At 40.4% G+C, this 12755-nt stretch overlaps 1 protein-coding gene across 1 annotated transcript in view; it reads left to right on the top strand.

Moving 5' to 3' along the window:
* TMEM132D (transmembrane protein 132D) overlaps positions 1–12755 on the top strand; it is an 819007-nt gene that overhangs the window by 212465 nt on the left and 593787 nt on the right. Inside the window, exon 2 of the mRNA XM_081544711.1 lies at positions 11210–12098. Within this exon, the coding sequence (XP_081400837.1) occupies positions 11210–12098 (889 nt within the window). The remainder of the gene's footprint in view (positions 1–11209; positions 12099–12755) is intronic.

The following is a 12755-nucleotide window of genomic DNA, read 5'->3' as shown; positions in this document are numbered from 1 at the left end:
GGCAGTCAATCCCTTTGACTCTCAGTTTCCTTATCTACAAAAGGAGGAAAATAATGTAAAACAGCATAAATAACATTTGCAGTTATAAAAAGAGAAAGGCAGTGAGGCCAGAAATGTAAAATTTTTCCCCGGGCTAGTGTTGTCCCAGCAATTGTTCCAGAGGACAATCGCCTCCCTGCCTTTAAAGCTCCCTGCCTCCATGCCTGAACTCACAGCCCCTTCCTTCATCCTCCAAGCCAGCAAGAAGCATCTCCTTCTTCTCTGACCTCCTGACATTCTCTTATTAACACCCTTGTGATGACATTGGTCCCATTGGACGAACCAAAATCATCTCCCCATCTCACAATGTTTAACTGAATCACAACCGCAAAGTCCCTTTTGCTATGAAGGTCCCATATTCTCAGGTTCCTGGGGTTAGGTCATGGATATCTTTGGAGGGAGGTATTTTTTAGCCCATGACAGTAACCAGAGACAACTGTGTGCGCGCGCGCGCATGTGTTTGAGGAGCTGTCTACAATCATTGGCATAAATACCAACATGTCTACAAGCATATGTATAATAGTGTCTATATATTGTACATTAATATGTATAGACAAAGGCTTCCCTGGTGGCTCAGATGGTAAAGAATCTGCCTGTAATGCAAGACATCCGGTTTTGATTCCTGGGTTGGGAAGATCCCCTGGAGAAGGGAATGGCAACTCACTCCAGTATTCTTCTTTTTTTTTTTCACTCCAGTATTCTTGCCTGGAGAATTCCATTTACAGAGAAGCTTGGAGGGCTACAGTCCATGACTTGACTGAGCGACTTTCACTTTCATGTATAGACAAAGGAGCAGAGATAAAATAGAAGAGGCTTTAGAATCAAGGACCAGTTTTGCTTGTTTGTTTTTGAAGTTTGAGTATACCATGCTTTTAAACTGAGGCAAGCTGGATAGTTGAGAGGCAGAAAGAGATGATGTGAAAGCTTGAGAGGGAAAAGTGGACTGTAAAGACTGCTTTTTGAAGGAGAAAGAGATGCTTATCATCACAGACAAAGACAGGTAACAAATTCTAAGTTGCTGGCAGATTTTCTGGAGGGAAGAGGAGAGAGTTCCTTTCTGGTTTTTGTAAGTCATCAACTGAACATGTGTTGGGGTTCAGTGGGATGATATGATTTTGACTGTTGATTATTCATCTCTGTGTAGGGCAGCCCTGGTACTCAGGAGTAGGAAGGAGCAAAGTGGGTGAGCTGAGCCAATCAGGAAGTTTGATTTGGGTTTGTGTGTTAAATACTCTCTAATCCAAGTTCCCAGAGGGCACACCTCTCATCTCAGTCTGGGGCCTTTAGGAACTTAGTGAAACTTATAGAGTATCTAGTGTGTCCCAGCTCTCAGGAAAGCCATCTGCTTTCCGTCTCTGACATATTCATCTGTGACCCAGTATAAGGGCACAGGAAACAGGAAGTGTCAAGGTTTCCCAAAAACCACAGTGACTGTGGGGTCTGCTATGTAATTAGGTCTTATCATTCTAAGCACGCTGAGACCTTCCTGGTCCAAGAAGAGACCTTCTTTCACTCTTGGGGAAAGCTATCCAATTCAGGTTAAGTTGGATATTGTTTGTGATTTTGGGATTTTGGAATGCATTCTTATTCTTCTTATATTGAAGAAGCAAAATTTTCTCTCCTTCATGTAAGATTTTGTTGTTATTTTCACTGACTTTTAAGAGAGAGGACCGGAGTGGAGCTAATATTCCTTCAGTTTGATTTATTAAACTGAAATTCCAAAATATTTTCCCATAGTAATAAGGTTATGAATCTATTCAAATTTGTATATTTTCTCCTTGATCATTAGTCAAGTTGAATGCATATTTTTTCCTTGGCAATAAAGAACTTCTATAGCATTTTCCAATCACTAGACAGAAAAAAATAAGGGCATATAAAAATAAATCCAGTGGAGAAGAAATGGAAAAAAAAATCCACACACTATTGTGGGACATTTAAACATAAAATAAGATAGCAGGAATAAATCCAAACAAATCAATCAAGTAAAGGCTTAAAATCTATTTAGACATCAACACTAAAGAAAAATACACAGATCACTGAAAATAAAAGCAGGCAAAATGTTGCATTAAGAAAATGTTTACAAGAATCAGAGAAATCTGAGATGGATGGCTGTATTAATTTCAGGAAAGAAAATATTTTCAAAGCCAAAAACATTAAGAAGGACCAAAGGAAAATTTTATTATTAGCAACAGGGGACATAATACACAAGAATTTATCATGGTCATGATTCCTTAGGTAGTGTCTGACATATTGAGGACAGGTATGGTCTTGTGTTTTTGAAATATAAGAACCTAACCATTTCAGAATCCCTGGGAAATAATTTAACATACCTTTCTCAGACATTGATAAATATAGCAGACAAAACTAAGAGATTCTGTAGTAAAATTGAGAGTACAGTTACCAAAAGACCACAATATGGGACCAATTCATCCCATCTGATATCTTTTAGAACTTATCAGTATCTCTGGCCCATTGATATTGGATATTTGCTTTCCAGATTTATACCAGCTTTTCCTATTTTTTTCTTTTAGGCTGTTTCATGAGGGTTTTCTGTGGAAGCATCCATCTGTAACAATCCATTTTATGTTTATTTTTTAAATTTAGCATTTCTTTGGCTTAATTTTCAATTTTGTTATCTTTTATATTATTACTTCTTACCTTTGGTTTTATCATTTTTTCCTTATAATTTTTTTGTTTTGTTTGGGATTTCTCTTTTCTTGAGTAGAATGCTTAGTTTACCAACTTCCTTCTGTTTTGTTTAATACTGATAGTATTGAAGATTGTATGACTTTCCTTTTTTTTTTTTACCAACAAAAGCACATCTTTATTTTTCTCTGGTTTCTCTTTGCAGCCAAGCAAGGCTTTGGCCATATTATATTCATCAGCAAGATGACTTTCCTTTTGACTACATCTTTGTCTGCTTCACAGGCTTCCCTAGTGGCTCAGATGGTAAAGAATCTGCGTGCAATGCAGAAGACCTGGGTTCAATTCCTGGGTCAGAGAGATCCCCTGGAGAAGGGAATGGCTACCCACTCTAGTATTCTTGCCTGGAGAATTCCATGGAGAGAGAAGCCTAGGGGGCTACAGTCTATGGGATCGCAAAGAGTCAGACACGACTAAGCAACTAACACTTTGGCTGCTTCACATATGTTTTGATGTGTACTATCATTGTTATTAGGATTTGTAAATATAGTGCAATTAAAGAACAGTTTAGTGGGGTTTTTTTTTTTCCAAGGGAGTAACGCTGTTTCTATTTTTCTGTTGTTATTGATGTATATTTTAATATATATGCTCATGGACTACAACTTAAATTCTTTTTGTGAAATTTTTGGTTTTTCTTGTGACTTTGTCTATGATGTTTAGCAAGGGGTCATGAACAGTATATATGAGTATCCTTGGTAGAGTTTACAACTTTATAATTCATATTATTTATATCTTCAAAGCCTTACTTTTTCATCCTTCATAAGTCAGAGGTTGGAAAAGAATGTATATAAAATTTTCAAAAAATTAGTAGCTGTCAATTTCCAATTGTAACTTTAATTTTGGAGATATATTTTTGCATAGAATATTTATTACTACATATGCACTATAAATTGTGTCTTTCCACAAAAATTAAGACCTTTAACCCAGGTAGTTATTTTTTCTCTGGAATTTACTTTATCCTCTGATATTAAAGTTGTGCTATTTTTTTCATCCCCTATGAAATATTTATGCTCAGGATTTTTTAAAAAATGTCTCAGTCACTTTATTTAGGAGTTCTCTTGCAGACAATTTAAACTTACTTTCTTATGATTTTTGAGTCATTCTGTCAGTCTTTCTTTTCACTGGAGAGTTTAACTCATTTATATTTAGTGTCATAATTAACAAATTTGTTCTTATTCCTTTCATCATATTTTATAATTTTTATCAATTTTCTTTCTTGATGATCAATTTTCTTTATTTTCCATATATCACTTGATGAACTGTTTCTGTTTTCTCTCTTTCCCTTCCCAGTTTGTAAGCCAAACAGCTTGATTTTAAACTTAAAAAAAGTACATTAAATATATATTTATTTGGTTACTGTTGACAAAAATAAACCATTTCTATGGCAAAATTACATTTTTACTTTTTTTTTCTTTTTGTGCTTCTTTTGGGATTTTTACCAAGTTTTTGATTTTTAAAAGAAACAATATTTGGATTAGGAATCTTTTTTGATCAATAAGTATTTTTAACTTCTTGGTTTTGCCTATGTTTTAAACTTTATTTGAATTTACTCTATGCTTAAATGTTTTTGTATTTATGCTATGATTTTCTTGTTACTGACTATTATACTTTGGTCCACTTCCTAGTTGTCTGAATAATTTGATTCAGTGATGTTTTTAAGGAAAGGTAGATAGGATGTAACCTTGCATCTTTCTGTTGTCTTCACATATTATCAGGACAATCTCTAGTTTAGAGAATTAATTGTTCAATTAGAACATTCCCCATAAGATTTGGGGAAGTACTTGTTATTTTATAATACTTAATTTTGTACAGTGGACATGACTGAGGCCAATTTCATTAGTTTTTTTCTTTTTAAAGTTTTATTTTTAAATAAGCACTTATAGAATTATTTGTTATCTGTGACATTAAGAAATGCCTTTAGGAAATATCTAAAAGTTGGTGTTTACAGTTTTTGTTGGAATTTAGTGGAATATTTATTTTTACCCCAGGACTGTTTTCCTTTCTCTATTGTCTTTTAATGATTCTTCTTTTGCATTTTTCTGCTATTTTTCTTAGAAGCTCTATTATCTGTATGTATATCTAATGTGTCTAATATTTGTTTGCAGTCTGCCACTGTCATTTTCATTTCTTGTCTTTGCCGTTTAGCTTTAGGGAAAGCTTCACAAATTCTCCTTTTTTTTAGGATAAATTCAATTTTCTGCTTTTTCATATCTATTTGATTGCTTCTGAAACCATTTTAAATCCCTTAGTTCTAATACTGCCATATCTTCTTCCATCTTGGTCTTATTTCATTATAAAGTAACAAAGGGCCTGCATTTCCTTGATTAGTGAGAGTGTAAAAGTTATTCTGTGTGAAATATACTTTAGTCCTCTGCGGTAACTACTCTTGAAACTACCTCTTCATCACCATTTCAAACGTCCTTCTTTGATTTTGCGGTTTTTATTTATGAAAAGAAAAAACATTTTATTCTCCTTCTGTTTTCTGTTTATATTTGCCTTCTCTCTCGTGGTCCTTGAATGAGGGTCATCTCATTGTGCCTTGGCATTTCCCTGGCACAGTGGAGTGGGTTCCTCTTCTCTCCATTTGGTTTTCACCTGCTCTTGTTAGAGCTGTACAGGAAATGTCCACCTGGAAGGGCCAGTGGTACTACATTCCTGTATCTGTGATGCTGCAGCTGGAGCAGCGTGGGGATGCATTGGGTTTGCTGATATTCCCAGACCGTCGCTATAACAGCCCTTCTCTCAGTTTGGTACAGCTGCTGCACTGGGGGTCAGTTTCCTGTAAATCGTTTTGGTGTGGCTTGGACTCAGTCCACAGTAAGGCTGTTTCACACCTCCCACTCCAAGTCAGCAAGAAGCCCTGACTCTGGGGTTTTCTGCACTGTGTGGTCACACGCACTCTTGAGTCGTTCAATTCGGCTGATTACAAATGTTGTCGGCAGTCAGCATCAGGAAGCATTACCAAGTGCAGAGCATCCCTGGGATGCATGCCCTTTGCTTTTAAAAATGTCAGGTTATTTCTACCAGGCTATTACCTTCTTTTATGATGTCATGCTTAGGGCTACTAGAGTTAGCCAATAACGATACAGGGTCCCTGGTTACATTTGGATTTCAGATACGTGACAAATTTTGTTTTGGTTCTTAATTATAAGCATGCCCCCATGCAACCTTTCTGTTAATTAGAAAAGGAAACATAGTTGATTTTCCAGTATTTCATCTGGCAACCCTCACCATGCTGTATTTTCTGCATGAGGTGTTGCCATCCCATGCGATTTCTCAGAAATTCTCCCAGGCCAGGGCTTGCAGTTTGCACTGAATGTTCAGCACAGATGCCGATTTTTGCTTATTACCATATTCTCTTAGCTACTGCTTTTGAGTCCAGTCAGGGGAAATTTTAAAGGTCTTTGCTCAAATTGCCATCTTCCTCAGGTTTCTTAAAGGTATTATTTAGGGGAAATTATTTTTTTTCAAAATGTTAAAATTAATAGAAAATCTCTGTGAGGCTGCTTGAGTTGCTTAAAGATGGGAACATGTCACTTCCTTTCAAATAAGCATGTAAGTCACAGCACCAAAATCAAATGTATTTTTTTTTCCTTAATAGCTTATTAATTGAGATTTACCAGATGCAACTTCTTTGTTATTTGACACCTTGCTCTTTTTTTTACATGGAAGTGGTGTTCTTCGTTTATAATAGCCATCCCTATGGGGATTCCAGGATACTCAGTTTTACTTCTTAGTCCATTCTGTGCATTGTGGAACACCGGTGTTTTTTTTTTTTTTGAGTTTTGTTTTTTTAAAAAGGAATGACTGGAAAAGGAAATACCAACTAGCTTTGGGTCAACTTGGAGCATTTTTAAGCAATAAACATTGAGGTCAGATAACCAGGTGAAAAGACAAATAGACCATTTGTGGAATGCAGCTTAGAGATTACTTCCCTTTGAATGATGCCCATGGTAACCCCTGATTACTTTCCCAAGTAAAGTCAGGGGACCCACAGCCATTGCCCTTGGGATATGTCATTAGTTGCACAATAAAGTTAGGGGTTCTCAAGTAGCAGGGGTCAGATGTTCAACAGGAAGGTTCAGAGAGCCTCGGAGTCTGATATTATTCCTTATCGATAACCTGACCGCTTATTTGGCTTCAGCAGTGTCTACAAAGAATGAATGACAGGCTGGTGTGATGACAACCAGAGTAACTGCTCCACGTGGTGCCCAGATGTGTTTTTAAGAATCAGGGGATCTGTAAATCTGTTTCTATTTTGTAAATAAGTTCATCTGTATCATTTTTTTAAAGTTATTTATTTATTTTGGGCCTTGCTGCATGGGGGCTCTCTCTTGATGTGGCTCAGGGGCATGGCCGGTCCGCGTCATGTGGGATCTTCCCAGACCAGACACTGAACCCATGCCCCCTGCATTGGCAGGTGGATTCTTAATCAGTGGTTATTTTTTAAAATCAAATTGACAAAACAGAAACAGACTTAACAGGTATCGAAAATAAACCTATGGTTACCAAAAGGGAAATGTGGTGGGGGTAGGGATAAATCAGGAGCTTGGGATAAACATATACACACTACTATATATATGGCAGGTGACCAACAATGACCTACTATATTGCACGGGGCACGCTACTTAGTATCCTCTGATAACTTATATGAGAAAAGAATCTGAAATAAAATGAATATATATATAAATATGTATAACTATTCTGTGCACCTGAAACCAACACAATATTATAAATCAACTATAATCTAATAAAATTTATAAAAGAGAATCAGGGACCTTACTCCATAGAGAGGTGCCTCCCTTCGTTAGTCCCCTATCATCAAGATTACTTGGAACTACTCATGGGGTGAAAGAATGGGGGATTCTAATTATAGAGGGATGCAACAGAGGAGACAGTGTATAAAGTCCCCAAAATATAATCAGCTTTTTGTAATACTGGAAGCACCATTCATTCGTTGACTCCTTCATTTCTCAAATATTTACTGAGAACCTAATATTTGCCAGGTGCTCTTCTGAGGACTGTGAATAAAACAGAGAAAAGGCCGACGTGTCATGTCTGCTCACTTGCATATAACCCACTGGGGCATGGAGGGAATTACAGCAGAGAATGAAGTCCTGTGATAGGAAAGTATACGATCTACAGGAGGACATCAGTGGGGCATATAATGCAGAATTGTGCAGTCAAGAGAAGTGACTTTTACGACGCAGCCTGCGATGTCCCAGCAGAGTCGGGGCAGGGAGGTGGTACCCAGAGAAGGGACGAAGGAGGAAGCTTCAACCCTGAACATGAGCACAAAATTCACTCCCTGTGCTTTCCTTGCATGAAAATTCACAAGTGACAGTGCATGCTTATTGAAAATGTAAATCCTGAGAGATTTCCAGAATGTTAAGAAAAATGTAATTCTCCTAAGGAATGAGGTCTCTTGTGAAGTCCATGATATTGTGATGTTTGAAAAAGGAATTCCTAGGTATTAGGTTGAATCATATGAAATCAGTGCTTGGGTGAATCAAAACTCCTCAATATATCGGAGGTTTCAGATGGTTCAGGACCATAGAAGCCTTCACTGCTGAAGTGAAGCTCTGCCTGGCCTGAGCTGGGTGATGCCATGGAATGGAGGGAGCCCTTCCCTCAGGGGTTGCCCATCAACTCAGGATGAATATATGCCAAGCTGGCTCCTTGTCCAGGGTAGGATGGACTTCAGCTGAGTGCTCTGCGCTGCTAGAACTGAATGGGGGGTTTCCACCCTCTGGTCAGGCCCCTCCTACAGAGCAGCCCCAGAGAGGCAGAGAGGCTGAGGGGCTTGCCTGTTCTGTCGCGAGATCTGAGCAGCAAAGCCACAGTGAAGACTCCTTTCTCCAAGTTCTTTGCTTTCTTCTCTGTTCACAGACAACTGCCAGGAGGGGTCCAGACTCCTGTAGGCGTCATGTATCAGAAAATGTCATCACCTAGGCCTCTGAAACGGGCCTCTGAAACAGGTCGGCCTGATGAATGTCAAGGCCTGAGTTGCTTTTATTGCAAAGTAACCAGAGAGAGTGACAGGCTAATGAGAAGGGGTCTGGATAATTTGTGGAGCTTTGCCTAAAAAGTCAGTGTTTCCAGAGCCAGTAATTTCCATTTCTAAAGCCCCTTAAATTGGTTCTTGAATTATGTAATCTCTGTGTCTGTGTTCTTCTTACAGAATATAAGGCACATTGTAAAAATAACATTTTTGGATTCTTTTTCTCCCTGAGGGCGGGATATGTTCAGGAAGGGGGCGGGGGAAAGAAGACTTTCTGTGCATTGGTGTCAACACAGCTTTCATGAAGAATGTGGGGGTCACAAAAGTAATGGACTTCCCTTGATTCTTGGGTTTTTAGGATCACATGGACCCAACATGCTGGGGTTGGCTCATCCCATCTATTTCAGAAGGTTTCCTACCAGCAGTATCTTTCCAAGGTCTTTTCTCTCCATCTCTCAGCTTAGCCCTGAGGAAAATATGTGATGTCCAAGTGATTTATGATTGTCCATCTTTAAATTCCTTCATCATGTTCCCATGGTAAATGTGTCAAGTGTAGAGTATGTATCTGGTGGAACAGGCAATAGTATTGGGTAAAATGTGGACACAGCATCAAGCCTCATGCTGAGAAAGTCATTCTTGTTTCCAGTCTCAGTCCATCTGGGGGAGGTAATGGGAGCACTCTTCTCTGTTGGATGCCAGCAGTTTCTTAAGACCTTTCTCATGAGGATCTTTCCCTCTGACTGAAAGAGAGCAAGTCTTAGGCATAAGCCATCACCTCCTAAAAGGCATGAGGACTGCTAGTTGAAAATTAAAGGCATTACTTTGAATTTTCTTTCTTTTTTATTGGAGGATAATTGCTTTACATTGTTGTGGTGGTCTCTGTCATACATCTATCATACATCTATATATATATATATATATACACACACACACACCCCTCCCTCATACATATATATATACATACACATACACACCCTCCCTCTTGAACCTCCTCTTCCCATATATACATAATTATATATGTGTATATATGTACACACATATATATATATATATACACCCCTCCCTCTTGAGCCTCCCTTTCCCATATATACATAATTATTTATGTATATAAATATATAATTAATATGCATAAATATAAATTTATATTTATATCCTTCCCTCTTGAGCCTCCCCTCCTTATGCTACCCCTCTAGGTCGTCACAGAGCACCAGGATGGGCTCCTTGTGTTATATAGCAACTTCCTACTAGTTATCTATTTTACACATGGTAGGGAAGATCCCCCAGGGGAGGGCATGGTAACCCACTCCAGTATTCTTGCCTGAAGAATCCCATGGACAGAGGACCCTGGCGGGCTAAAGTCCATGGGGTCAGAAAGAGTCAGATATGACTGAAATGCCTTCAGTTCAGTTCAGTTCAGTTGCTCAGTCATGTCCGACTCTTTGCGACCCCATGAACCACAGCACGCCAGGCCTCCCCGTCCATCACCAGCTCCTGGAGTCTACCCATACTCATGTCCGTTGAGTTGGTGATGCCATCCAACCATCTCATCCTCTGTCATGCCCTTCTCCTCCTGCCCTCAAACTTTTCCAGCATCAGGGTCTTTTCAAATGAGTCAGCTCTTCGCATCAGGTGGGCAAAGTATTGGAGCTTCAGCTTCAACATCAGTCCTTCCCATGAACACCCAGGGCTGATCTCCTTTAGGATGGACTGGTTGGATCTCCTTGCAGTCCAAGGGACTCTCAAGAGCCTTCTCCAACACCACAGTTCAAAAGCATCAATTCTTCTGCGCTCAGCTGTCTTTATAGTCCAACTCTCACATCCATACATGACTACTGGAAAAACCATAGCCTTGACTAGACATTACTTTGTTGGCAAAGTAATGTCTCTGCTTTTTAATATGCTGTCTAGGTTGCCTTAGCATAGTGTATAAATGACAATGCTACTTTGTCAATTTGTGCTTTGTTTCTCCTTTCTCTCTCCTTATCTGCTGTGTCTACAAGTCTCTTCTCTACATCTGCACCTCCATTTCTTCACTGTAAATAGGTTCATCGGTACTATTTTTCTATATTCCATATATATGCATTAATATATGGTATTTGTTTTTCTCTTTCTGACTTCACTCTGTATAACAGGCTCTAGGTTCATCCACCTGACTACAACTGACTCAAAATCGTTCTTTTTACAGCTGAGTAATATTCCATTGTATTTGGTTGCTCAGCTTCTCTGCATGGCCAATGAGGCTGGTGGCTGGTTCTCTAGGTTCTCTACTTACTCCAGTGGCATCAGTTTTTCTTTAAAGAAATACATTTAATATAAAATGAATTGATTTAAAACATTTTGGATAAAGAATTGCTTAATTAATGTTAAGGCAGGGCTATCCACTATAAAGGGGGTGCAAAGAGGTCTGAAATATTGGTACCACTGCCCTCAAGTTTCTAACCCCTGAACCCCGATTCCTCCCAACAGTGGCTGAAAGCCGAGGCATACTGGAGAGTATCCAGAGGTTCTCTCTGCTGCCCACCTACCTCCCGGTGACCTACCACATCCACCACGCAGACGTGTCTTTCTTCCTCAAGGAAGCCAACCAGGACATCATGAGAAACTCCAGTCTACAGTCGCGAGTGGAGTCCTTTCTGATTTACAAATCCAAGAGGCTGCCAGTCCTGAATGCCAGCTACGGGCCTTTCGCCATTGAGCAGGTGGTACCCCAGGACTTGATGCTCCCCTCCAGCCCCTTTGGATTCACCAGCACGTTTTCTCTGAATTGGAAGCTGAAGGCGCACATCCTGCGGGACAAGATCTACCTGAGCCGGCCCCGCGTGCAGGTTCTGTTCCACGTGGTGGGCAGGGACTGGGACGACCCTGGCCCCGTGCAGAGCCTGCCCTGCCTGCGGGTGTTCGCCTTCCGGGAGACCCGGGAGGTGCGTGGCAGTTGCCGCCTGCGGGGGGCTCTGGGGCTGTGCGTGGCGCAGCTGGAGCTCCCGGCCAGCTGGTTCGGCCCCCCGACGGTGGTGGCGGGGAGGAAGAAGGCACCAGAGCCCCCCGAGGGCAGCCCCGTGGAGCTCTACTACGCCGTGCAGCCCGGGGACGAGCGTGGAGACTGCACCAAGGAGGATACCCGGAGAGCCGGCGGGATGCGGACGGGCCGTAATGACATCGATGAGTCGGGGCCTCCCTTGCACAGGATCGGGAGTGTTTTTCTTTACCAGACCCCCAGCCGGCCGCCGCTGAGAGAGCTGCGCTTGGATAACCATGTGGCCGTGCAGTACGTGCCGAAGACAGTCAGGCAGGGAGACGTGCTGACTTTTCCTGTCTCCATCTCCAAAAACTCCACCGAGGACCGCTTCACGTTAAGGTGAGTTCATTATCTCCTGGTAGCATCTCCAAGGTCAAGGGCGCTTCTGAGACCCTTCCCCTCTATGTGATGCGTAGATCTGTGTTAGCGCTGTCGAGGGTAGAAACGTCCCTCCACTTTTTGCGACTCCAATGTTCACTGTCAAGTAGAAATACCAGTTAGAGCTCTTTGAATTGGCAAATGATTCGGTGAAGATGTTGTTAATAGGTTTTCTAGGCTGTCGCAGAAAAGTCAGGAGCACGCTGATATTCTGTCTTGGACTTGGCTTAGGTGGTTCTCAGCAGGTCTTAAAGTTAAATGGCTCAGAGTTGATATGAGTCTGCAAATGGGTTGGCAAAAATTGTCAGGGAGGATAGAGTTTTACCAACTCACAGTCTCTTCCAAGCGTGTGAGTTCTAAGTACACTCTGTGGTGCCAACCTCAAAGTTATCCTTTTGTTTCTCTTTGGAAATAGAACTTAGTGTTCAAAATATTAAAGAGCAGAAAGTGTGAAGGATATTTAATAGAGTTTGTGGAGTGTCTTATATAAAAATTATACCAAGAGGAGGCATTTAAAATGAGTCCTGTGGGATTTAAGAAAAAAGAAGGGGTGAGTTTTCTCTTTGGAATATACAGTAGCATGTGAGGGAAGCTACTTGCCTTGGCTTGATTGGATTT

Source organism: Giraffa tippelskirchi, chromosome 11, assembly GCF_054371585.1.
Source record: "Giraffa tippelskirchi isolate mGirTip1 chromosome 11, T2T-mGirTip1v1.2.pri, whole genome shotgun sequence".
NCBI classification, from domain to species: domain Eukaryota; kingdom Metazoa; phylum Chordata; class Mammalia; order Artiodactyla; family Giraffidae; genus Giraffa; species Giraffa tippelskirchi.
The sequence above is the reverse complement of the archived record's forward strand: the minus strand, read 5'-3'. Positions and strand labels throughout refer to the sequence as shown.